This window comes from Crocodylus siamensis, chromosome 10 (genome assembly GCF_052110815.1).
Source record: "Crocodylus siamensis isolate JL-2025a chromosome 10, ASM5211081v1, whole genome shotgun sequence".
Lineage (NCBI taxonomy): Eukaryota > Metazoa > Chordata > Crocodylia > Crocodylidae > Crocodylus > Crocodylus siamensis.
Window position 1 is genome coordinate 22,024,382 of NC_143404.1, and position 27,706 is coordinate 22,052,087.

The window sequence follows — 27,706 nt, forward strand, 5'->3', positions numbered from 1 at the left end:
TGCATGCTAATTAAACTTCTGCTTCCTAAAGATAGTCTGCAAACATTCATACTTAGGTAAACTGTACTTAGGTACAGCTATAGTCCTGTTCAAATCATTGATGCAACAAAGTTCAGTGAGACATTTGCTGTTAAAATGCAATTGTAACCGGGACAGGTGTTTTAGCGATGGCAGCTAAGTGGAGCTAGTATATACCCTTAAAATAAATGAGTTAAATACATATCATGCCAAACACAGGCCTGGAGATCTGGAGGTAAAATTGTATATAAACTTATATACAAATACACATTTCTGCTGTTTATACAACTTATACAGGTTTCCCTCACCAACCTCTGGGGTTAGGTTCCTGTAAGTTCCTGTGGTTGGCAAAACCGTGGTTGGTAAGACAAAAGGCTTATGGGAAAAAGGCAGGTGGTAGGCTGATGTGTGGCCATGGAAAACCGTGGTTACTCAAAACTGTATTGCATGGTACCCAAAATGGTATATAGAATATTAAGCATAAATACTCAAAACCGTGGTTGGCAGAACTGTGGATGGTGAGGGAAACTTGTACTTATCATTTACTTCTCAATGTATAATCCTAATATGATGCAAGAATGAAGTTCCCAAGAAGCTAAAACAAAGTATTTTATTTCCGTATCTGTTTCCATTTGAACACAAAACTTATTTTAGCTTTATTTAGCATAACTGGACAAGCAGAATTTTGAGTGGCAGTATGCTGGTTAGTGCTGGACACATCCTTCACTGGTTTATACTAACTGAGCTCTTGGTCTACCATGTCTAACTACATGGTCTGTGCCAGCAGTTTGAACCCTGTTTGAGTATTGCTGTGATATCTGAGACTAACACTGGAATTGCACATGACTTTCATTTGGTGTCGAAAATTTGCTGATCAATAATCACCCATGTCCTGATTTTTGATGTGTTATGTACCCTTTTCACTTTCTCCTGTATGCAAATTTAATATAAGGGGAGATAGCAAAGTCATTTGAAGCTTCCTGTTTGCATTGAAATCTTCATAGCCATCCTAGCAGTTCCCATGGTCCTCCTCCTTAAACCCTGGAGGTAGGAGTTATGCTTAGGAAACAGGTTTTTATTGCAACGCCTTTTCAGTCACTGGTTATTACAACAATTACTTAATTTGAATTTTGCAGTAGTTCCAAATTTTTCTCCTAATCTAAGCTGTCCTGTTCACTTCAATTCAGGATCTTGGGGTTCAAGCACAGACCCCAATAAATCATAAATGCAAATTTATCCCCTGTATTATATGACAATCAAAATGTAAAATGAAAATAAAATAGAATCTGAATTCATATCTCCAGTGTATGAGTCAGTTGTTGTAAACTTATTTCCTATTCAGAAGTGACTCATAACTTTTGGAACTTTTAACAAAACGTGGCTGAATCACCTAATTGGAAAAATTGTAAACAAGGATTTTAAAATGTCCCAATAATTGTGAAGGGCCTATTCTCTTAGTGTGCTCATGTAAATTCTTTTATTGCTGGAAGCTGTGTGCCCATGTAGGACAGAAGAGAGCCTTCGGTGACATTTATGCTGCTGCTCAAATGACACAGCTTATCTGTGAGATGAGGATTGTTGGATTTAGAAACTCAGCATAAACCCAGTCAGTCCAAACACATTACTGTCAATCTTATATTATAGTTGTACATACATATTGTCATTACTTATGGTCTTGTCACGCTATTTAAATTACCTTTGGCGTTACATATGAAAGACACTGCTCACTCTTCTATTTCTGTGGAAGTCAGTCACGTCACTGATGGAAACTTTACTTCTCATTTCTTTTCTGCTGTGTATATCACTAACTCCTAAATGTCTATATTATGGCCACAAGTCTATCAGAATACTGATAATAAATTCATATTGTATGAATACCACTCCATGCTACGCTGCTAATTCAGCCAGCATAATCTATGGGCCATTTTTCTAAGTGGTGAAAATTAGTTGGCTCAATTAATTTAATCAGGCTATGCCATCTTGCTCCAGCTGAGGCTCTGGCCTAATGTCTGTTGGGGCTGAATGTTTTGCTTCTGCATAGCAGCTAGACTCTGCTGTCTTGAGACCACCTCCTGGTGAAGTTGATGAGTTATCTTTGAAGAGCAGTGGATTGGTCTCTGTGGAATAGGGGACCATGAGTGGTTTGTGTTTCAGCTTTCAGTCTGATAAACAACTTGCATGTTAATATTCATTTCCAGATGCATAGTGAACTCATTCAGCAGCCAGGGTGGGAGGAGGGAGTTGGCATGCTGACTATTGCAGAGCAGGGGGGCAGGGGTGAGATGAGAAGAAGGGAAGTCTTATCAGGATATCTGCACAGTGAATGCAGCGGCAACTGCTACTGCTGCTGTAGCCGACTGTCTTCCCCGTGCAGACAGCCTTGGCAGCAGCAGCAGCAGAATGAGAAAGTCAAGTGCAGCAGGCACATGGCACTGGCTCACTGGGAGCCATACATGGGAACCTGTTTGCTCCCCTCCCCAGATATGCTACTGGCACAAGGCTGTGAGAAAAACTCCCCAAGTGGGGTGGGGGACAGAAAGTGGTGCTGGGGGGGAGGGGTGGGAAGAGCACCATTCCACTCACCCTCAAATGCACTGCCAGGTGTGGGCTGCTTCTATGGGTGGGCAGGGCCCACAGGGCTCCCTCTGTCATGGTAAAGACACCCAGGGGGTGGGAATCTTGCATCCCCTCCTAGTCATCACTCAGGGCTGGTGCTCTGCTTCCCCTGCCCTAGTTACACTGCTGCTCATTTATACTGTGCTTAAGGGCCTTGTTACACATTACACTGTGAAACACTCAAATGCTTGTCATTTTACTGCTAACTTGCAGTCACACCTTCAACTTGAGCAGTACAGCTCTGGGAAGTGGCTGAGTTACACAGAATGGAAGCAGGGTCATGCAGATCAGACAATAATTGTGCCCTGGAGTGGCACAACTTTGAACTGTCTAACGAGAGCTTTAAGCCACTTACAGGTGTAAACGTGCAGAAAATCTAGGTGTTAAGTGCTGCAGGAGCCACTCAAAATTAAAGTGGAACAAGAAAATGCTATTGTTGCCATAACTTTAAGTGGTATTTCTATGCATCCTGTGAATTCTACAACTCCTTTTGTTATGAGCTGTTTTGGATGAGATCACAAGCTACAGCTCATGATTTTTTTTTATAAGTTAGAAGTTGGAAGTGAGAACATTTTCCTAGGTTGAATACCCCTTGTAATGATCATATGCTTTTTTCAAAGGTAAGAGGTTAAATTCTCATTATGAACTGCATTTCACTGGATGCCTAATGAGGGAAGTTTGCCATATAAATACATTTGTCAATAGAATCACTATACTATTTACATGTTACTCAGTCCTAAAGATAAAACATTTAGAATTTAAAAGCACTATGAGAAAATTCAGCTACAGCTGTAATATATTTCATATGAATAAGAATTGTCCATTGATATTTCAGGTGTGTAATTTTTTTTAGAGATTTGCCTTTGTTGCCCAGTAAATTCTACACTGACTTGCTAAAACAATGCAATAATGTTGTTCATTACAATAGTGATGAATGAGTATATCACAAATGATTTTATATTTTGATAAATACCGTCTAGAAAAAACAGTACATATTTTAAAATATAATTTTATACATTTAGAATATGCAATCATGTATGAAATCAACACAATAATGTATGCAAAAATGCACATTTACTGCTTTTTCTTCATAACTTTGCAGACTTTGTGTTTTGTCAATGCTGCTGTATTTGTTACTCAGCCATGAGTCTCCTTGTTCGTTGCTATGATTTTAGAGTTTAAATAAATTGTGAGTGTTATTAGATGTTGTCCTTCATAGTCCAATACACGAAATCATTTTGAGCTTGAAGAAGATTCTGTTAAATTTAATAGCCTCTCCATTTTAGCATTTTACAACTTTGAAGGAATACATATACACAATTTTATTAAGGTAGGTGGATGAGGAAACTTATTTCAAAGCCCTGCATTAGCTCTATTAGCTTATTTTCTTTAGGATTACTTTTAATATTTTAAACCTCTCAATGGATTAATAAAACCCATAGTTTTATTTGTATCCTGTCTTTGAAATATATTTTTTCTGCCAAATTTGGAATTTTCCTCAACATGCACTAATGTGAGGACTACCATAATCAATATTTAAACTTAGACTACTGACAACTTTAAAAGCCTATTGGCTAGAGCCTTACCTGAGTAATGCTAGAAGGATCCTTGGAATGGGTACTAAAGTTATCAGAGCGTGTTGCATGAGTAAGTGCTGAGGAGGAGAGACAATGCAATGAAGCAGGAGATGTGCATTGGGACTAGGAAGCCATGTAGGCAAGGACAGATGTCTATGCTGGTATATAATGAAAGTTATGAGTTAAGTGGAGTCTAATCTTAATTATTAATTGCAAATAATCTAACCAGTGTTAAAAAACTTGTTCATAGTCTTTACATGTTTGAAAAGGATGCATTCCCTAATTGTCTTGGACATTAATGACAAGAAGCAGGTAAACTTGAGGATTATATATCTATAATATAGATGTCTGTATTATATGTATATATATATTATATATACAGACATCTATATTATAGATATATATACATACATATATATATATATACATACACACATAAAACTAGATATATCCAAGCACACGCATACTGTTGTATGAGAATTAAAGAGATTTCTAATTTGTTATTAATCCTTTCTACTCTGGCCGTGTGTAGATGAAACAAGAGGCGTGTGTGCATGACATTTTAAAGTGGGCTAAATGCTTTTGCACCATTTTAATTGCGTCCGTGTTTGCATGCCTCAGTGGTGTATTGTGCATTAATTCCAACTGCTGCAGGAAATTCAGCAGCCTAATACGCTTTAAAAGACTTAGTGTGCAGCAAACTAAAACTTTGAGGAGTTTTAGTTTGTTGCTGCTGCAGCCACAGAGTGAAGCACCAGGCTCCATGCAGCTCCATGGCTCTGCAGGAAGCCCTGCAGACAGCCTGGCAGCAGCCCAGGAAAGGAGCTCTACCCAAGAAAAGCAGTAAGCCTGATCTCCCCCGGAGCCTTCTTGGGTGAGGTGTGTGGGGTACTTTCCTCCGTGGCTGTGGTACCCCCCAGGGCCAAACAAGCTGGGTTCCTGTGGGCGGCTGCTGCCCGGGGGAGGGGGGAGCCACTGCCGCAAAGGGAAGCACCGGCCCCCCCGCAGTGCAGGGACTGTTCTGCCTGCCGCAGCCCCCTGCTGGAGAGGCAGGTAAGTCAGCAGGGTGTGTAATTAACACAGGGGTTATCAGCCCTAAATTGAAGTGGTGTTTTTTAAAACCCACCACTTCAATTTAGGTCCCCTGTTTCGTCTACACATGCCCTCTGACAGTAGGTATGATGACTTGATGCAAACAGCATGGCTAATAATTTAAAAAACAACCTTAAAACATGAAATATTTCTGAAAAATGTGAGTCAAATGCAGGCAACACTACGATACAAGGTTTCAATTCATATTTATTTGGAATGGTTTCATGTCTCACTCCTGTCTATTAAACTCATGAGTAATGCAGCAATGTCAAATGCCTGTTGATGAAAATCTTTTTATCTGGACACATCATGGTGTATTTTCTCTTTCTGTACTCTATCAGTACACATTACATACATTTACACAAAAAAAAGGTTTAATTACTAAAGACATATATCGCAATTCTTGGGGAATATTAGGTAGGAGTTATGAGTACAAAGTTAAATATTCAACAATGTTTTCCCTATAAAAACAAATAAAATTATTAGTTAAAAATTCATTGAAAGGTTTAAACAACAGTGGAACTCTGACCTGTCTATAAATGGATCTGAATACATTTAGTAAAAATCCAGATATATAAAAACTGTAGTTTGACACTGCATTTAAAATGAGTTCTAAAAATATTAGCTGTGAAATTACATCTATAAGCGATAAATTATCAAGACCACATTGTGGACCAATTTTAGAATAGCTAATCAAAGCCAGTAAAATTGCTATTTGGGTGAGAATTTGTGTTGGCTAGATCTAATGAAGACTGTTGATAGACACTCACTGTCCTAATTTCCTGCTTCATCAGAGCGTGTAACTGAAGTGAAGACTGACATCTTCGTCACCAGTTTTGGGCCTGTTTCAGATCACGATATGGTAAGTGACAGTTTATATTTTTACAGCAATAGTTCTTTTGATTTTTATTTTATTTCTAATTTGGAGTTGGAAAGAGGAGGGAAAATATCTGAAACAACTTGATCTGCAATTATCTGATATTTTTTAGACCTTTTGGTTTTGGAATCCTGTCAAGTTTTGCATTTAACCATTACTGCCAGCTGTGACTGTATTTAAGTGCCCTTAAATTAACAGCCTCAGTGACTTTAATACATGTTATAACAGACATTATACTTGCATGATAATATATTATGGAATTTGTTAGCTGCTTAATTTTTTGAATGGATCTGTACTTGTCACAGAATGAAAGCATAGTTCTATTTGGCATATCACGGATCCAATTGTTGGAATACATCATTGTCTTAAAGTGTGATAAACATTTACGGCTACAGTGTAAATTCCATAAAGGATAACCTGTGTAGTTACATTAAATGCTGCTGATCAGTTAGAAGTGAATTTGTTAGGTATTATATGGTCAGCGGGACAAGAAATTAAGGGAGATACGTTTTTTCATTCTTTTATTGCTTGGATGTAACAGGCAAATTACTAGATAATTAAAAAGGATTCAGGCACCTGTGGTTACAAAGTTGTAGATATGAAACTTAACAGTGATGGGAGATGTAGGCAAGTTGTGTTAGTTTTTGCATATAAAAAACCATTGTATGATTCATTTGTAAGTGGGCATTATTTGCAGGGACATTCAAATTGGGAAAATGATGTTAAATCATGCTGGATCCTGTGTAAAACTGAGCACTGAAGAAATTGACTACCAGTAGTCTTTTATTTTATCTTATTTTATTTTACCTTCATTATTTAAATCAATCACTTAGCTAATCAAAAGCAAAGGAAAGAGAAAAAAGGAAAGCATATGAAAGCAATGAAACTGGTACAAGAAAGCAGTTAATATTCCTTTGCAAAACAAAATGAGAGGATGTATAAGTGGAACCAGTTTCCAAATTTATAGCTGGCACTTACACAGCAGGTAACCAAGGTTCTCAATGGACACAGCAGAATTATGGAATAGAATAACAGAATATTTCTGTAAAAATTAGTTGTTTTCATGGGCTACTTTTCCCAAATACTCTGCAGGAAGACACAGTTTAATGATTTCTTGGTGAATATATCCACAACTGATGCCACAGCAATAACTAATAGTATTTTACAGTGATATTAAACCAGAATGATGCATTAGTATGTTGAGCAGCATAGCCGAAGTGACTACCTGTTGTGGTGGGCAAATGTTTTCTGTTAGCAGTAATCCAGAGGAATGGCTAGAACAGTGTTCTGAGTACTTACACACTAGAATAAGGCAAAAACTATATAACACTGCAGAGGATTATACCTCCTCTCTGAAAATGCTCATTGTAGTAGCTGGAATACTGTAGATCCAAGAGAAATATCACATTATGCTACATATATCAAGCAATGTTATCTTTGCTCTGTTGGCTGTAAACAAATTGTGAAAATTCTCTCTTTACTTGTTTTTTGAAATTATACATAAATTGCTTTGATGGAGAGACTACTGTTGTGTGACATTTATGGCCCTTGATTATTTAAGAAAGTCACTTTAACTTGCTTCACTTGTTTATAGGCTAATTCATATGACCAGCCACCATAATCCAGTTTCAAATTCAAACCCTGAAGGTTGTTTCCTTGGTGTCTGTTTTTGCCCCAAACTTCTACAGCTAGCTGGGAATTCTTAATGAATGGTCTTTTCTTTGTAAAATGCAAATTTATTGAAACAAAACTTTTCATTGAAACATTGATTTCTGACAGAAGTTTCACTGGGAAGGTTTCATTGCAAGGAGTCAAAGATCAAAGCTCTGTTTGCTTCAGAGCAGACATACAAACATGCATTTACTACAGTTTTAGTGATTTCTACCAAGCGATTTCATATTCTAGGGTGAATCTCTCTCACTCTCTTACACACACACCTTTTGTGCAAAATTTAATTTCAAGATTCATTTTTGTTTCACATCAGAATAAAATTATTAACTTTTGACATTTTTCATAACAGAGAACACTTTATTTTTGGGTAACCCTCATTTCTGATATTTGTAAGATACTTGTATGTGGCAGGGATTTCCTGTTCTTCTATATTTGTGCATCATCTTACAAAATGCAAGCTTTGGGTACTCCCACAAGGTAATTAAAGTGACCACTTTCATAGTCTGAAGAAATGGATAACTAGGTTTGAGGAAATACAGCAAATTCCTTTTACGCAGAGCAATGGTTCTTATAAACCTTTAGATTTTATATGACCTTTATCCAGGATCAGAAGGAAAATTCATTTTATTCCCATTTCAATCACAGTTGGCACGTCTACATGAGATATTTACTACAGAGCTGACTAATTAGCTCCACAGTAAAGCATTACTCTTTACATGTGCAGCACTATTAGGTCACAGTAGACTAATATATGCTGCTGCAGGGTTGTCTGGCTAAACACAAGTACTACCTTGCAGCGGCGTTATTTTGTGCACCGCAGTGCCCAAGTAGATGACAATGGGGCCAGCTGGGCTGCTCTGGCCAGGCTCCATGTGCCGCAGAGGGGCTGGCAGGCACCGAAGCCCTCATGCTGAACCGCCCTCGTGCCTTAGCCAGTACCGCTGCAGTGTCCCCTGCCAAGCTGCTTTGACCAGGCTCCATGTGCTGCACACAAACTCCAGAACAATATGCTCTGGAGTTTTTTGCTCCCAGACATGTTTAAACATCACACCCAGGAATAAAAAAAACTCCAGAACAGTAAGTTCCAGAGTTTATTCATGCACATTAATTGCATCTGTAGACATGCCCACTGATGTGTTTGTGAGGTCTCCTAGCTGAGAAGGGGGTGATTGCATCCTTTTCATGATTGTTTCTTAAGTAGAGTTACAGTAGGGAGTTCTGGAGACCTTGTCACCCTACTCTATTAAGCAGTATTTAATTACATAGAAAACACACGGATTCTGGTGAGAATATTTGTTGATTGTATCTTAAAATTACCTTACTGCCAGAATGCCTTAGAGTAGAAAAGTTGTTTGGGTGACAAGAGATAGCAAAGACTAATGAGGTGTGAGCACAGCCAAAATGACCCATCCTTAAATTTCAAGAGATGTTCTGAGAAGAAGCTTTATGAGGTAGAGAGGGGCACAGTGCTTGGACAGATTCATAAGCACTTTTTCCATTCCCTAGTTACTTGAATACTTGCTTTTCTCCAAACTCACAGTCTCTACAAAGAAGTGTCTCATGACTTGGTGATCTCCTTGGTCTCTTCTTCAAGGCTTTAACACCTTCCTACTCTCCTCCCTCTCTGAAATAGCGAATGTGGGTGGAGATTTACTTCTATACACTGCACAGCTGTCATGTGTACATCTTCCACATTTAAAGAATTACTTCTGTGTAGGAGGAAGTTTATTGTGGGACTAAAAGAACATGACAAATCCATATTGGTGCCTGTATATGAGTGCAGAGGATGCTCCGATTAATTGTGTCTGCTGGGGACATAGTAATTACCGTCCTCCAGCAGCCTCCCATGCCTTGTTGCATCAGTGTCCCCATGCTTTAAAATGGCAGCAGGATAATTGAATGAGCTTTAGTTCAAGTGCCCCCATCACCATTTTAAAGTGATGCAGCTCTTGAAGACATTTGCTTGTCACTTGCTGCTTTTTAACTCCTCTCTTTTTTCCTTTGTTGTACCACATACATAAAATGCGAGTGAAATCTAACCAAATGAAATCCATGGAAAAATCTCACTAGGAAAGATTTCACACACAGTTCCTTCACTTGGCCCTATTCCAGCAAAGCAACAAGCCTTGGGCTGAGCTAAAAGATTGTGAGTAGTCCCACTGAGGCAAAACAGGGCATCCTGTGTTTAATATGGGTGATTAAAATCATAGAGATACTGATGTAGCTAAAAATGAGCATATACCTGCATGGCTTGCTGGAGTAGAATAAAGTAATAATGTTATGTGTGGTAATACATATATTAGTTAATTATTTATTTATGAATTCCAAGCCATAAAAACAAGAAAAGCAAGACATATTGTAACTTTCCTTGTCCAAGCAGGCTTTAAATGCAGACTTACTGTTAAACAGCTCACAATGCTTTGTGGCTCATGTAGTATTGCCCTTTGTTAAAACAAATGAAAGATTTAAGGTAGTCTGTTACAATGAGGTCTGGAACCAAATTTCTTCCAATATTCATTCTAGAATGCCTCTCTGTTGACAGCCCTCTAGGATGAATGTAGATTCCTTGCTTGTACATATATATGCAATGGACATGCATTTTCAGGGATGGCAGGGATTTAGCCAACAAGTCTTAGAGAAATGTTGTATCAGAGCCTGAACAAAAATTGTCCAGTCTCATTTTAAACTGTAGAGACTTTAAATAGCTTCCCACCATCATAGCAGTCAGAGATGGAAAAGATCTTTGGTCACAGTTCAAATCCAGGTCAGTACATAATTGTTTCTCACAGATTATTATTATATTTTATTCCATTTAATTTAATTCCATTTAAAAACCACTCCTTTGTGAAACTGTTCCCTTTTTTATTTATCTTATTGTCAGGAGGTGTTTTCTAATTTCCTCCATTTAATCCTAAATTAGTCTTTCATTGCCAAGTGAGAAATGTTTATTGGCATGCATGAATTTTCCTCACATTTACATTGCCACAAATTCAGAGTAATATTGGATTGGTATAATAAGAAACCCAATCACATTATTTCTTTCTATTGTCTAGATTTCCATAGTTGTAGGTCTAAACCTTAACTTGACTCATATTTTACACAACTCAGTGATTTGATCAAATGAATTCTTTTACTGCGTTAAAAAATATCACTTGCTTTCTTTGCTACTGTATCATATTGCAAACTAATATCCAACATTAGTGTCCACGATTCTTTTGATATTAATATTTTCTATGCTTTTCCTAATCTTTGTTGACCTGCCATCAGTAACAAGTTTAATAATAGATTTAATGCACACATAGATGTATTTCACACATTATGCTATAGTGTTCTCAAAATTTTGCTCTTATAAAAATGATAAACATGTATCTGTCAAACACTTTTATTGCAACATAACATGTTTTGAGAGTTTCCCCATTGTCTGACTTGATCTAGGAATATACAATAGATGTATTTTTTCGTCAAAGCTGGAGAGATGAGAGACTAAAATTTAAAGGACCCATGACAGTTCTCCGGCTGAATAATTTAATGGCCAGCAAGATTTGGACACCTGATACCTTTTTCCACAATGGAAAGAAGTCTGTGGCTCACAATATGACAATGCCTAACAAACTATTACGTATTACAGAAGATGGGACACTGCTGTATACAATGAGGTGAGAGCAAGAAGGCAATTTTTTTTCCCATTTAATTTGAAAGTATTGCTTATTAAAATGTTGCTTTTAAAACTGAAAACAGATATGTTCCTTTCTGAAAACAACTGTATTTGAATTTTATTTCTGTCATCATTTTCATAGTATGGTATAGAAAAACCGACACTTTCCGGAGCTGGCAGTGATTTTTTTTTCTTTTTCTATACTATACCCACTTTCACACCCTGCCAGTGCTTTAATGCTTTGATTTTAGAACTCACCTAAAGGAATTAGGCATCCATATCTTCTGGCTTTCCATAGTGAAGAAACTGGAATTGCTTTCAAGATCCAAACCTAAGAACACAATGAAACTGGAAAGTTTAATACTCACATTTTAATAAGTTAGGGACAACATAAAAAGATATTTCTTTTAATTTTTTTAAGTATTGTTGGAAATAGATTCTGAGTGCACAGAATCTACTGTTTGCTTTTCAGGTTCATAGGAAGCCCAGGAATTTAAGGTCTAAAAAGAGATATTAATCTTTTTAGAAGGAAAACTAAGCTAGCTGAAGCATTTTGAAAATGATGAATAATAGATTAATGTTCACTGAGGAAATACTCTCTTTATTATTAATGTGTTACTCCATTTCATGAATAGTTCAGATATTGGTGACATTGGGCTAATCATTAACTAGCAAACCACCTAACCTTCCACATTTGTTGTAATATATGATCAACAGTTTGGGGACCAACAGACTTCATAAATCTATGAACAAGAATAGTAGCTTATCTCTAAACAGCTGCCCATTAACAAATATTATCTCCCTAGAAATCAATGTATAAATCTTTAGATTTAGAATCAAGATAGAGTGATACTTTTCTGAGCATAAAGAGTTTTCTTAATGCTTCTGTTAATTTTTCCCCCCCTCAAAAATGAGGTCAAGTGGCAAGAAATATTTTGAAAGCAAATAGATGTCTAGGCCGCTTGAACGTGTTTGATGAGATCAATGTATCCCAAAACATTTTTCAAGTCTTTCTAAGCTGGTTTGGAACTCCTGGGCTGACAACTATGCATGTGTAGGTCAATTTCCCTGGTCTCTCCAGATGCTTGTTTGTGAGGGATATAATGTATATATGTATTATTTTGACAGTACATTGTTTAAATGTGTCTTTTTGACCATTATTATTTTTCTTTTCAGTCCGCATAAACTGCTTTCAAAATGTCTGAAATCAGTATAAGATAAACCTGGATGGATGTAGTATCAGACTGAGCTGATTTAGGTTAAATCAGTTCATTGCACTTCTGTCCCGGATCCCCTATATATTCAAGTTAACTCACAGTCCCCCAGCATCCCTGGATGCTTTGCACTTCACACCCAAATCCCAACCCCTTCACAGAGTGGGTGGGCTAGCCTTGGTCTCAGCTGTCTGCTCCAGTCAAGCAGGGAGCCATGCTCTAGCACCCCCCCAGCTTCTGGCCTGGGCCCCTGAAGGCATGTAGCTTTATTTCTGGAAGCAAAACTGAATGTTTGTCCACTTGTTTCCACTTTTACAAGTGAATTTTCTGCAGAAATCTCTTTGCATGGTATATAACTATTAGGCTAAATACAGACAGTCAAAAAGTATGAGGCTGAATTGATTCAATCTTCACAGATTAGTCTAAATGGCCTAGATTGAACAGATAAGCAATAGCCATTTTGAAAGCAGTTTATGTGCACTGAAGATCTGTTGTGTTACAGATCTGAAGTGGTTTCTAATCACTCATACCAATTTATGTGTAATTTCTGTCCCTAGCCTTATTATCCTTTTCTTGCTAATGTTTGACGTTTGACTTTTTCAGGGACAATACACATCTTGTTGCATCAGTCTTTGCCTATATTGTATCTGGCTTACTAACCAGTACCTTTGTACCCCGGCTGATTAAATAAATTTGTTTTGTCATTCAGAAACTTAATTGGAAGTCTTAATCAGACTAATTCAACAACAAATATTTTAGTTTTAATTACATTTCAGTCCCTAAACTACTTTAGAATTATACATAGTGTAGGAGAAATCTTAGCCACAAGGACATTTATTAGGCAAGGAGTTCTCCTAATGTGTATATACTGAGAGATTAAAAAAAAAATCATATGACACTATGTAGAATTTGCCACAGTAAGGAATGCACTACCTGGGTTTAAATAGACAAGGTTCTTTGGATAGATGTGATATCTTTTATTAGACCAACTAAATAGTTTGAAACATTGTTTTTTGCAAACTTTTGGGCACAAACACCCTTCTTCAGGCATAAAGAGAGTCTGTTGATGTTTGTGTCCTCTCCTGGGTAGAATACAAGCCAATATGCAGGTCTGTGAAAATGCAAATGCATAGCAGTGAGGATCTGTACAAATGGAAAACAATAGGTGAGAGACAAGTTGAGGGTGGGAGGAAGGAGGAATGTAGAACTGGTGATAAAATATAGCTGGCGAAATGCAGACAGATTACCCAGGGTTATGAGATGGCAGGCAGGTTATAATAGGCTATAAATCCAATATCCATACTTTGTCCATGATTTTTTGTATCCAGTAGATTAATGAAATAAAGTTCATAAGCTCATCTACAAAAGGTGTTTTGTAAATTCCCTTTGAGGATTAGAACTGAGAGATTGGAGAGAGAGCGGCTATTTTGTGAGAAGTATGTACCCACAGGTAACTAGGTATTTTTGTCTTTGATAGATTTTCTATGAGTATTCATTCTGGTATGCAGTAGTTGTTTGGTTTTTCCTACATATTTTCCATCAGGGCATTTAGTGCACTGGATGAGATGTATTGCATTTCTAGAGGTGCAGGTGTAAGATCCAGGAATGGTAATGGTTCTATTGTGGAGTGTAGTTATTGTGGGAGTGGTGGAGATATGTTGACAGGTTTTACATGTTTTGTTCTGGCATGGTCTGGATCTATTTGGTGTCTTTTGGGCCATAGAAGTTTGCTTCTGGTGATGAAATTAATGAGGTTTGGTGCTCATTTAAAGGCTAGGATGGGTTGTTCTGGAAAGATCTCTTTGAAAATTGGGTCTTCTTCTAGTATGGATTGCAGTTATTTGAGGATTTTCCATATAGATTCCAGGCAAGGATAGTGTGTAATCACCAAGGGTGTGCAAATCATGGGGATTTTCTTTTTCTACTTCAACAATTCTTCATGTGGTATCTGGGTGGCTCTTTCAAAACTATGATCGAACTCTCTGGAAAAGTGTCCTTGTTGGGTGAAAGCCCTTTTGAGATTTGTGAGGTGATGACTGTGGGTGTTCTCCTCAGTGCAAATTTGGTGGTATTGGAGGGCTTGGCTGTATATTAAAGCTTTCTGGGTGTGTTTAGGATGAGTGCTGGTTCTGTGTAAATATGTATGTTGGTTCCCTGTATATGGTGGTTTGTATTTTACCATTCTGGATATTGATCATAGTATCTAAAAAGGGAATGTTGGTGCTAGAGTAGACAAGAGATACTCTGATGGGGTGGGGTGGGGTGGGGGGCGATGGTGATGGTAATTGAATTTGTGATGGAAATTGATTAGAGACTGCAGGTTTTTTGGTGCAAAAGATGAAGATATCATCTATGTATCTTAGGTATAGCATGGGTTTGATGGTGCAGTTCTTGAGGAATTCTTTTTGGTGGGCCATACAAAGATTGGCATATTGTGGGGCTGTTCTGGCATCCATAGCTGTGCCCATGGTCTGGAGGAAGTGCTGGTTATTGAAACTGTAGTTCTTGTGTGTGAGTATGAAGTGCATAAGTTCACTAATATTTTTAGATCTATATTCTGAGTTGTAAACTTGCTCTTGTAGATATGTAAACAGGCTTGAATACCATCCTGGTGTGGGATGTTCATATATAAGCTCATAATATCCATGGTGGCTAGGAGGGTATTGCTGGAAAGGTGGTCTATGTTTTTAAGTTTTTGTAGAAAGTCTGTTGTGTCTTGCACAAAACTCAGTCTTTGGGTGTCAAGAGGTTTTAGGATGGATTAAATGAAACCTGATATTTCCTCAGTTAGGGTTCCATAGTTGCATATTATAGGTCTGCCTGGGTTCCCTTGTATGTGGATTTTAGGGAGCATGTAAAAATTCCCTGGATTGGATAGTGTGGGAATCAAGTTGCATAGATTTTCTTGTAGTTCAGATGGAAATGATGTGATGGTAGTTTTGAGTTTTAAGGTTAAAAGGGGAGTTGAATCTTCCTCCAGGTTTTCATAGTAGGTAGCGTCAGAGAGTTGTCTGTTGGCTCTTTTTATGTAGTCTTCTCAGTTAAGGATAACTATAGCTCTTCCTTTATATGGTTTTATTACTATTTGGTGGTTGGCTCTTAGAGATTCTATGGCCCTTCTCTCTGAGAAGGAGAGGTTGTTATAGTGGTTTTTGTTTTTATTTCATTGTACATTCTTTTTTTGAAGCAGTCAATATAGAGGTCAAGGTTTTAATTTTGTGCATTGTGAGGTGTCCAATCTGATAATTTTTCAGATTTTTTGGTGTTAATCTTTTCCTCTGTGTTGTCACAGGATGAAGTGTTGTTGAAAGTGGATTCATTTTGGTTGTGGAAATATTCCTTGAGACGGAGGCATCGGAAAAATTCTTCTAGCTCTCCACATTGTAGTATCTTTATTAGGGTATTTTTCCAGACAGAAAATAAGGCCTTTAGAGAGGACAGATTTTTCAGCTTTGGTAAGTGTGTACGTGGAGATATTGATAATTTTTGAGGGTTGACTGGTTGCTTCAGCTTCATTGATTGTGAGGTTGGAATGTTTTGTGGTATTGGTGTTGTTTCTCTGATGGTTCTTTAGTGGCTGGGAACGTTATTTGGTTTTATAACTTTCTGTAAAGAGGATTTATTTAGATCCTTACACTCAGATTAGACTGTAATACATGAGTCTTATATTCAGTTGGGTTGACATTAGCACTCGTATATTTTTAGTGAAGCAGTACTGAACATTCTGAAAATATGCCTTTTAAAGGGGTGAAATGAATCTAAAGAATTAGAGGTAAATACAGTAAAAGCTCTATTATCCTGGGGGATCTATTATTCCTGGGGGATGCCAGATAACAAAATATGCTGGTTAGTTGAGCGGCCCAGGCCACTGCTTCTCCTGTCGCATGTGGGGCATCCCTCCACCCCTCCGCAGCATTGCTGCCCCCCTGTGGGCCCCATGGGACAGAAAGGTAGGCCCCGCACAGCCCTGCACAGCGTGTTTTGCCCCCAGTCTGTGGGGGCTCGGACTTGAAGAAACCAGATGTGCCACAGTGGGCACTTCCGGTTTCACTTTACTTTACAAGCTGGCGTGCCAGTTAATTGAGCATGCCAGCTTGTATGATGCTGGTTAACATAACTTTTATGTTCTTTGCATCTTAACAATCAGATTTTCAGACATTCAACTTTACTGTGGATTGGTAAATACAATATTTTTCAAAAGTTTTGTTTCTTTGGAAATCAGTTTTAAACCTAAATTACAAATTCTTTCTTCCTGGATTCCCATCTTCCATGCAGCATTTGCTTTAACACATTGATGAGGTTCATTATTAAACAGAAATATATCTTTAGGAGGACCCACATCTAATCCAATGCCCATTGACATCAATAGAACACACTTCATTAACCATATTGGATGTATGGTAGATTCATATTTTATATCATCATTGATATGAAAAGGTGACCTGTTTTCCAACAGTTGATGCCAATAGCTAGACACCATAACACATAGTTATTAAAGAAGAAATTACATAGAAGTTTTAGTGTTTTGTCCATTATTGTCCTAGTACTCACTTCTTTGATAAGACAACAAGAATTCTGTGGGAAATATATAGAAATAGGCCCCAAATTATTACAAAAATTATGGACGGTATTGGCTAAATAAGCAATATCTAGAATTGAGCAAACATTTATACCAAGACTGATGACAGTAGATTCCATTTTGCAAATTATATTGTATTGCAAACAACCTCCTTCAAGCTTGAGAATGTGACATTTATCTGGATGCCTCTTATCAATCATACAGAAAAATGCATGGTTTATTTATTATGGATGCCTTTACATATTTTACATGATTTTGTATGCTTGCTCTGTAACACTAGAATAAAACCTTTTTTTTTTTGCATTCATCTGTGTAGGCTGACAGTGAGAGCAGAATGTCCAATGCATTTAGAAGACTTTCCTATGGATGCACATGCCTGCCCCTTGAAATTTGGAAGCTGTAAGTTTATTTTTAACTAAGCTTTTTCCTTGTTAAGGTCACACTACAGTAGTATATCACATCAGATCAAATAAACTAAATGCCTTAAGTCTTGTGTTTTTATCACCTTTGCAATTTAAATGGATTACCATCATGCCTACACCCTACAGAAAGGGGGAAATGGCTACATTCCAAAGATATAGAAAATTGTGTTACAATATGGTATTACTGAACCCTTCATTAAGCTTTAATGTAATTGATTTTAATTAAAAAACTAGTGAGACAAGTAGCATAGACCCTTGTCAGAGGAACTGATTCAAATGAAAATGACTCCCTCTCCAAACTTTGCACATTTTACAACTAAATACAAATCCATTGTTTTCTATGGTTCTCAACTATCCATGTGACTTTTGTAAAAGTCTGCCGACAAAGTAGAATTACCAAAATATAATTTTAAATTATGATTTTATGGCATTTCTGTAGGCAACCTTATAAAACAAACCGAAGTACCACTGCTGAAGTATTTTCAGTTTAGTTTAGCCAACTCAGAGGGTAAAATTCTAACCCACTGATAAGAGTTTTGCCATTGATTTTAATAGGGCTTTATTTCAAATAACACAATCAACTAGCAAACCTAGCAGTCACTTAAAGATAAATATATGTATCTTAACAATTTAATTAGAAATAATGAAAAAGCATGCCTTGTGAGAAGGCATTTGGAAGAAGAAAAGAACCAAGGTCATCAACTTTGGCTGGTCCAACATGAAAAGAGAAGGAAAATGAATGCAAATGTAATAGGGTACAACTTGGTTTCCTCAGTGGTTGTTTCTTTTTCTAGTAGAAATGGGTCATTTCACTGATAATAGATACTTAGTGACTTGATCTATTTTAGCAGTCAACAAAAACACCCATTTTTTTCCTTACTGGGTATCAGACAACAGGATAATTTACTTAGCTCTGTATAGCCATATATTTACTATGAGAAAGGGCTGATCTTTTGTTTTTAAAGAGGTGCCAATCTTTTGCATAAGATTTTGTGTAGTTTTGGGATTCAGGATATAAAACACTTTTGAAAATGAAAAGTGCAGCTGACCGGAATATTATCTGCTTGAATGCCAAGCTTTTTTTCAGTTATGTTGCAGCATTATAATTATTGTGATGGTTCGGGGAATAGACAAGAAACAAACATTGTGAACTGAAGTAATCTCTTTCAATTTTGTTAGGTAAATCAGGGTTAGGGTGTTCTTGCTTCACAAATTTCTTGGTTTTCCACATTTACTTGAACAACTACCACAAACAGCTGGGAAAGGAAATCCTAATGGCTATTAAAAATAAGGTTTGAAAGCAAAGCAGATAATGTTAATATATAGAAATATATAAAATATCACATATGTGCACAAGTGCGCATTTCATACACACATACATTTAATTCATAAAATTAAAAAAAAAATCCCACATTATAGTGGCACTTGGATGCATTAGTTATCCCTCAAGAACTGTTTTTTTGTTTCCTATTTTGAATGCCAGTGCATATAAGACTCCTTTTAAAATACACTAAATAAGGACTTGGGGGTTGACCCTGCACTGAAATCAATGGAAGTTTTACTCTTGACTTGGATAAGTAGGGCTAATGAATTATTTAAACTAATCAGGGCCAAATGTCATGTTGATTGGTATGTTTAAGAGCTCCTCACCAGAAATGTATTACCATAAACACACAGTACACATGCATGCTAAGTGTGTAAGAGACCTGTAATAGCAGTCTTGGCAATTTTTTTGTACAGCTGTCAGTCACAATGTGTATATTAACTGGAGCCTTGTGAGTCTACAAAAATTATTTAATTTGTGGAAACTCAAGTTCACATAGCCAGGTAGAAAACTCATAGTTCTAGGTAAAGCCTTCTTTCTTAATCACTGAGTCTATCAAACCATTTCTGTTTATCTGGCTGACACCCAAGCCTTATTTTAAGTATCCAGGTCAGAAACCATTAATGGTGCATCATCTTACTTTTCATTTACTTTCAGTATTCTTTTCACTGGGGGCCAACCTTTTTGGCAAGCATAATACAAATTAACCTTACACGTTTCCTCTGTGCCACTCTTACCCTCTTTCTCCTCTACCTGCTGCTGAGCTATCTGTCCTCTCCCGCTACCACGCACCCCCAGTCCAGATCTTTTGTGTACCACATGCAGAGACTGCTCTTGTCACACATGTTGGTCACTCTTTAGGTTACCTAGGAATATCAAAAATCTTTTGCCATGGTATCACCTCCATTTCATTTTTATTTGGAAAAATAATGAGTTAACACATTCATTTAGGTAAAAGATGGCAATGGTTTTCTGTTTTGAGATTTTCATATGACAAAGGGAGGTTAGGCCTGATACTTAGTTGTCTGTCTCTAGATAAGGATTGTTTTTCAATGCTCATGGGTCCCTGACACACTGCATAATTTGAGTAAATTGCACAATTTGTCTGAATGGCCCTAAGGGAGTATCAGCCTGAATAGAGATTTATCATTGTCACAAAAAACACTCAATAGTCTAAAATCACATGGTTATCACTAATGGCACAACAAGACCGAGGCTGTCCAGGACTGCCTGTATTGAATTGCACTGGAAAGGAGTTTTTCCTATTCTTATACTATTATTTATCATTTGCTGGAGCTGATTCTAGAAGGGCCTCATACCAGACACATGCCACACATATTCCATGGACTATGACCACATTGTCAAGGCCAGTAAATGCTTGACCCAGCTCCAAGTCTGAAACAACTTGCCAGCATATCAGCTTAAGCTGGAGGATGTTCCAGTTTATTGAAGCTCTGTGTAACAAATGCTAAAGAAGATTTTGGAACAACAAAAAGCCATATGTTGGCAAGAACAATAACAGAAAGGCAGATGTTCTCCTTACCTCTATCCAGTAGAATCTGATTATCATTTTAGTTCGCATCTTGCACCCATATAGTTCAAGGTCACTTCAGAAAACACACAGTGATAGCATGAGCAGAAGGTAAATATTACAACTCATACAGCACCTGAACTTGTAGCTGGGAGGGAAAATCCACAACATGAATGTCAAACCAAAGCTGACAGTCTATAGTTACATAACTAGTCAAACTGATTGCAAAAAAACTGAGCACTGACAAATCCAATGACTTCCAATGGAATTTATAGTTTTCAGCTGTTTTGAAATCCTGTTCTCAACCCAATTCTATCTCCCCAGTTTCTATGTACATCTCACAAACTGATATAGTAAACTCTTAGCCTACAAATCAGGACAGCTAAATAAGATACTTATGCTCTTTTGTTTGTTTCATGCTTTCAATGTAAGACAAGGTCTCACATTAAATGTCCTAATTTCTTGAGACCACAGAATAATATGCTAGAAGTGGTGGGTGACCCCAGGGGGGCTGGACCCAATGATCTCATGAGGTTCCTTCCAGCCCTAAACTTCTGTGAATTTGTATCAGTGCCCCCTGCTGAAAAATGGTGGCAGGGCACTTTAAAGCTTGTTCAATGAGGTTTAGTTCTAAGCGCCCCACCACCATTTTTCAGCGTGGGGACACTGATACACATGGTGTTCCAGGAGCTTTAATGAGCATGGCTCTTTGAGCTCCACTTATTAAAGAACCCCTCTTCTACCCACCTCCTGAAGCACGTCTATAAGTAGAATTGGGAAGAAAAGACAAAGTCTACGGTGAATTGACAAGCTTTTTTTTTGCTTTGTCTGGCTTGTAAAAGTTGTAGATAAGTGTGAGCAAAGAAAAGCACATTCACCTCCTTCCAGAAATACCTCTGTAGAAAAATGGACCCATCGGGTTATACATTAATTGAAGCACAGACCACTTCAGAGATAGTCTTTGTGCCACTTAAGCTTTATGAAGCAGGCTGAGTGGTACAGTGGTTGGTAGATGATGGTGAAGAAAAAGGCCAGTGAGGCTGAGCTGGAGAAGGTATACTTGGTTCCAGTAGGACAAAGTAGATTGTATTTAGGATCAAAGGATTGGAGCTGTTGTTTCTTACCATTGGCTAGAAGGCAGGAAAATATCTATGGCCCACCGAATACTTTGAAGTTAGGTAATCCAGATTCCATGTGCTATACTTTCATTGTGCTATTGTATAAAGATGGATTACTCAGCCTTTGCACTGGTAAGAATAAGATGTGGAATAGATTGATCTCATCCTGTCAGACATGAAAGGGTTTGTACTATCTTTGCAGTAACATGAATAGCTGGGACATGAAATGTTTTTCTTTTATACTAGATGCCTATACCAGGGCAGAAGTGGTGTATGAATGGACACGAGAACCTGCAAAATCTGTGGTTGTGGCTGATGATGGTTCTCGATTGAACCAATATGACCTCCTGGGGCAAACTGTGGACTCTGGAATTGTACAGTCCAGTACAGGTATATAATCAATCATTGTCCTGTGGGGAAAAAAGGGTTTACATTAATAAGTTACTTTTAACTGTTAAAATTGTTACACACTAGGAGATACAGTGTGTTTCTTGAGAGTGTTTCTTAATAGGCAGACCCTGTAATCTCAAATAGCAGTAGGTCCTTGTACAGTAGCTATATTCATGATTGAACTGAATATCAAAATGAACACATATAAAGATTTTAGAATGCATTTAAAATTAATTCCCATATTTACTTAAGTATAAAATAGGGCTTCCCCCTTCCCACCCCAGCCAGAATGGGGAAAAAAAGGCACTCATATTTGCATATGAAAAACCCTGTTATCTATCATTAAGCTGCTATGAAAAGTAGTATGTACTCAGTAATGGAAACCAACTATGAAACTGAATAAATGCAGCCAATACTGAGCATTACTCTAAACACATGGTCCATGTTGAATAAACATACTAATAGGAACCTACCACAAGGACATATTAATACAGTCTATCTGAATAAGATATTTGGTAGTGCTGTTTGTGCTCAGCCCCCCTCAACACTGACTTTTTTTCAAGTCATGGTGAACCACTGCAATTAATACATTTAGACTATCTCTTCACTCCCACAGCTGAGCTATGCTTTCTTTCCCTTTTTCCAGTGATTCCTGTTTCTTTGCCAACCTTTAATGTCTGGAAAACTTCACCAAATGGGTCTGCAAACAGTTCACCCAAAATCCCTCTGTCATCCCCCATCTCAGCCTGTCACATATGATTAGTGTGGCCCTGCCCTCCATGAGGTGGAGCTGGACCAGATTACTCTGTGCCTCATCTGCATATACATTTTTGCAGGATCCCAGGACTCCCAGTGATAAGAACACCTATGAGTGGGGGACTAATTAGCACATGGATCCTTTGTAGAGAGGGTCACCATGGCTTGAAACACTCTGGTGGGGCCCAGCACAATGAACTGAGCCTTTTGGCTTTGGACTAATATCACAAACAGTAGGTGTATCTACACATGACATTAATGTGATACAATAACCTTTGGAGTAGTTTGAACCAGAGTCAGCTGCTCCCAAGTGCAGCTGTGAGCTGGGACAAGGTCTGGGCTGGCAGCAGGCTCAGGGGGTCAACCCCAGGGTCTGGGTGGTGGTGTCAGGCAATGGAGGGGCTGGCTGGGGCATAAGAATGATAAATTGCAGGGCCCAGCCATCTACACTTGCATTTTGTTTCCCTTAGTTACTCTGCCAGAAGATAGTACTGTCCCTGGCACTACTATATTATGGTGGAGTTAATTAATTTACTACACCCTAATACCACATGTGGACAGGGATTCTTTACTGCATAGCTAATCAGTCAACTTTGCAGTAGAGTGTATGTGTAGATGCACCCAGTTAGTACTATATTCAAGCAGGTACAAAAGTGCTACTTAAAAGTATGTTTATGGAGTACCTGTGCTAAAACTTGTAGCAGTTTCAAAAGAGGTAGAATGCATCAATTCTTGATGAACTTAGTCTATGGGTACCTATAGTACTTTACTGATATGCAAATTAGTATAGGCATGTTTATTTCAAAATCAGTGTTTTCAAATTTTCCCTTTACTTCCATGTGCTTAGGAAGAGCAGGTTCTGACAGGGTGTCTGTGCCCTGGGGGTGGGGGGGCGATGCTGCAGGGGCAAGAACTGGGGTGGGGCAGAAGCCAAGAGGAACACTCCTTCCCCACATTTATTTTCCCTGTAGCAGTGGGCAGGGGATAAATTCAAGACAAACCTTTGATAATCACATTCTATACCTGGAAAATTATAACACATTTATAAATTTTCCATATATTGAATTTAGTTATAGGGGGCTCAACTTATATTTAGGGCTGTCTTATATTGGAACAAATACGGTAAGTTTCAATTATAAGAATAGGTTTAAAGACTGATGCCAGAATATGAATTTTAGGCATTTATATGTTGAGGTATATGTTTCTGAAATCTCATAATTACCTTCTCAAATAGATACTTATGGTCCAAAATATTGCAAGCATAACTTCATTTGAACATTCATATGTTGGATTTACAGATCTTAAGTCCTTTTGTAATGGACCCACATACTTCATGTTAGAAGAATAGACCTGGAGTTAAGAAACAGGCCTGTGAGTCAGGAGGTGTAGGTTCAATTCCAGGCTCTACCACAACTGTAATTCTTTGTCTGTGGGGAAGTTACTTATGTCTATGTGCCTCAATACCAAATTCATTAATGTTTTAAAGCTCTAATGGAACTTATTATGGATAAGTGCAAAATAGTTTTATTTCTGGTGGTGCTTACAGATATGTAAATCTGCTCTGCTGGTTTGACTTCAAAATTATTTGCAGTTCAGTACAGACAAAAAAAAATCACAATGGGCAGTATTTCTGAGCTGGACTGATAATTTGCTTTTTCTATTTCAAATAGCCAACTAAATAAATTGCATCTATTTTTAAAAGAGCATTATGTATTCAGAGAAGTAATAGCTGAGGGTTGGCCATCAACAAGCACTCATGCTGTTGACAGGAATGAATGTTCAATAGACGAGAAAGAAGCACTCCATTAGGGGAAGTAGCCCCACTACACTATTTGTGACTGAACCAGTGATTCAAAAACACTACTGCATTTACATCTGGAGGATTAAAACACCTTTTTTTATGTTATTTATGGAATGAAGAAACATTTCAAAGAGAGCGGGTTCATTGATAGTGAACCCTAAAATGCAGACTTGTAGTAGCTATTAAAGAGTGAATTTATGGACAGACCTGTAAGGTCAACTATTTCTGTACAGGAAAAAAGATCTTGTAGAGTTTCTCTCTGTAGAAATCTAAACTTTGTTATTCCTCAAAATCATATTGCTTTGTTAATGTTATTAAGGATGAGATAGCTTGGGGTGCAGAAATAAGGAGTTAAAGTGTGCAGTGACACATGAATAAAATTAACACAACTAGAAATATATTTATAAGTTATTTTTTTATTGAGTGCCTAAGGTGTGCATGGTAGTTCATGGGAAAATATGCAAGGCATAAAAACCCAGTTTTTCTGAAGGCAGTGGAAACTTTCCAATGACTTCTAAGGCAGGAATTTTACCCAATATGCTTATGTTAAAGGTCAATAGAAGAGAAAAATGTGGACCAGATTCTGGGGTTTCTATTCTAGGTTGTACTGCCTTCACCTCTAAAGCTGACTTAAGCAGGGAATCTAGAAGAGGAAACCCCTGTGCAACTGCTTTATGGAGTTTTATCTGGATTTCTTTTCCTAGCAGGAATTCAAGAATGCCTGTTGCCGGTAAAGGGAAGAAACCTATCTGCTTCAGTCTTTTGGATCTTGGGAATAAAGATGAGATCATTTCTGTAGAAATCCTGTGTATTCAGGTCTTCTCTAAGATGTCCTAGTACCCCTCAGTTTTTCAAACAGCATAATGAGTTATGGGGTTTAAAATTCCACCACGTTTCTCCCTGGGAACTCTCACAAAAAAGTATTCTGTAGTTCCATAGCCTTCCATTTTCTGCGCATTCCCCGGTGTGAATGATGCATTCCTAGTCCCAACATCTGTCTCTTGACCAAATTCTTGTCCAGTGATATTATTGAAGGGTCTTGCAAGAGAAGGATGGTGCTATAGAAATGACTAACTTCTCCACATTCTGCAGAAAAGATTTGGATATTAGTGTAGATGTAATAGGGTGTAAATACTCACATTTTACTTTAATCAGGAAAGCTCTCAGTGCAGTGAGTGGAAAATTATTCAGACTTTAGGCTTTGAACCCACAGGTACTGAAAGTGCTTACTGGGTGCATCCACATGCGACCTTTACTGTGGATTTGACTAATTAGGTCTGCATTAAAATATCATCATGTACATGTGTGGTGCTATTAGAATGGAGTATACTAATTAACTTCACTGTAGAGTAGTACTGTCAGACAAGTTTTATCCTATGGCAGTTATTTACTGCAGTGCAATACACATGTAGATGCTGATGCGGGTGGTTGGGGCATGAGAATAATTCAGTGTGGGGACTGCCTGCCAGCTAGTCCTCCACTGGAGCACCCTCGTGCCCCAGCCAGCCCCTCCACAGCACATTGAGCTGGGTTGGAGCAGCCCCGGGCTGGAAGGCTGACCCCAGAGCTCCCTGTCAGCCAGGGCTGCTCTGACCTGGCTCAACGGGCAGGGCGGCTGGGATCTGGAACCAACTTCCAAGAGAAGTGGCGCAGGCTCCTACCCTGGGGATCTTTAAGAAGAGGCTAGATGTACACCTTGCTGGGGTCATTTGACCTCCACTACTCTTTCCTGCCATGGCAGGGAGTCGGACTAGATGACCTACTCAGGTCCTTTCCGACCCTAGAAACTATGAAACTATAAAACATGGTGAGGTCCCAAGCCCACATGAAAATGTGGTGCATGCAAACAATAAACTCCGGTGCAAACTGCACCAGAGTTTATTCAGCCATATTAATTGCATGTATAGACATGTCCACTGTGACCTTAATCATTACTTAAAAGAACATGACATGCTGGAATTCCAGTGTGAGCATGGCAATTACTGCTCTCCAGCAGCCTCCTGAATCTCATATGTCAACATCTCCATGTTTAAAAATGGCAGCGGGGGTGCTTGAACTAAAGCTCATTTACCTTAAGCATGGGGACACCGATACACAAGATGTGGTGGCACTTTAATTAGAGCAGCTCCCCCCCACCCCTGGAACATATGTAAAAGTGCCCTGTGATTTGAACTACTCTGCCTGAATAAGCATTTCTCACAATACAGCAATACTGACAAATATGACAAATGTAGGTTTCTCTTTTGGAAGGAAGGAATTTTATTTGTTTCCCCTCCTTATTTAGGTTATTTGGGCCTTTCCTGACCCATGGCATATAAGTTGTCGGAATCCTGGAAAGATATTTAAGCCACGTATTTAATACAGATATAGATTATGACTATCAGATGCCTGGACAAGAAATACCATGTAACTGATTAAGAAACAGAGATAATAAATCTTTAAACAACTATGCTGAAGCCAGTTCTAGGGTATATGAAAAACAACTCATCATTCTGATGCATAAGTATAAGGAAACTGATTTTTATTTTAGTTGCCCTTGCTTCTTTCTTTCTTTTTGCAACATCCCACTTTTTTTCTACTTCGTCCTACACTAGCTCTTAAATAGCTATACATATATCTGTACAGTAAATACCTGATAGAATAAAGACACATGATTGTATAGATGCAGAAACATTGCAAAAGAAAAAATGCAAGTTATCTAATTCTAATAACAAGTCATTTGAGTCATCTCCCTGGCTGTAATCTTATGCATAAAATAGAATCTACTTAGATTAATATGGGATAAAAATACAGTTGTAAAAGAAATAAATATGTTGTTTACAAAATCATGTCTCATAAAAGACCATCCAGTGGAACCTTTTCTGCTTGGTATCTGTCCTGTAGAAAACAATACTGCAAAAACCACTCAAAAGGGGTTGATAATCAGTTTTCCCTTATCCCACTCAATTGGGGGAATGCCAATATCTCATGAAAAAATAGCTTGTTGCTACAGAATTTTTCTTGGAAACCCCCAAGTATGTGTCTTGCAAATTTTCCTGACCTTTGATAGATCCTCATTTCAAGGT

General features: G+C 37.9%; 1 protein-coding gene across 3 annotated transcripts in view; it reads left to right on the forward strand.

Annotated features, from left to right (window-relative positions):
• Nucleotides 1-27,706, forward strand: part of GABRA1 (gamma-aminobutyric acid type A receptor subunit alpha1) — a 60,585-nt gene that overhangs the window by 13,024 nt on the left and 19,855 nt on the right. For all 3 annotated transcript variants that reach the window (XM_090065179.1, XM_090065177.1, XM_090065178.1), the window contains 4 exons: nucleotides 6,098-6,165; nucleotides 11,287-11,507; nucleotides 17,616-17,698; nucleotides 21,941-22,084. In XM_090065179.1, the coding sequence (XP_089921305.1) occupies nucleotides 6,098-6,165; nucleotides 11,287-11,507; nucleotides 17,616-17,698; nucleotides 21,941-22,084 (516 nt within the window). The remainder of the gene's footprint in view (nucleotides 1-6,097; nucleotides 6,166-11,286; nucleotides 11,508-17,615; nucleotides 17,699-21,940; nucleotides 22,085-27,706) is intronic.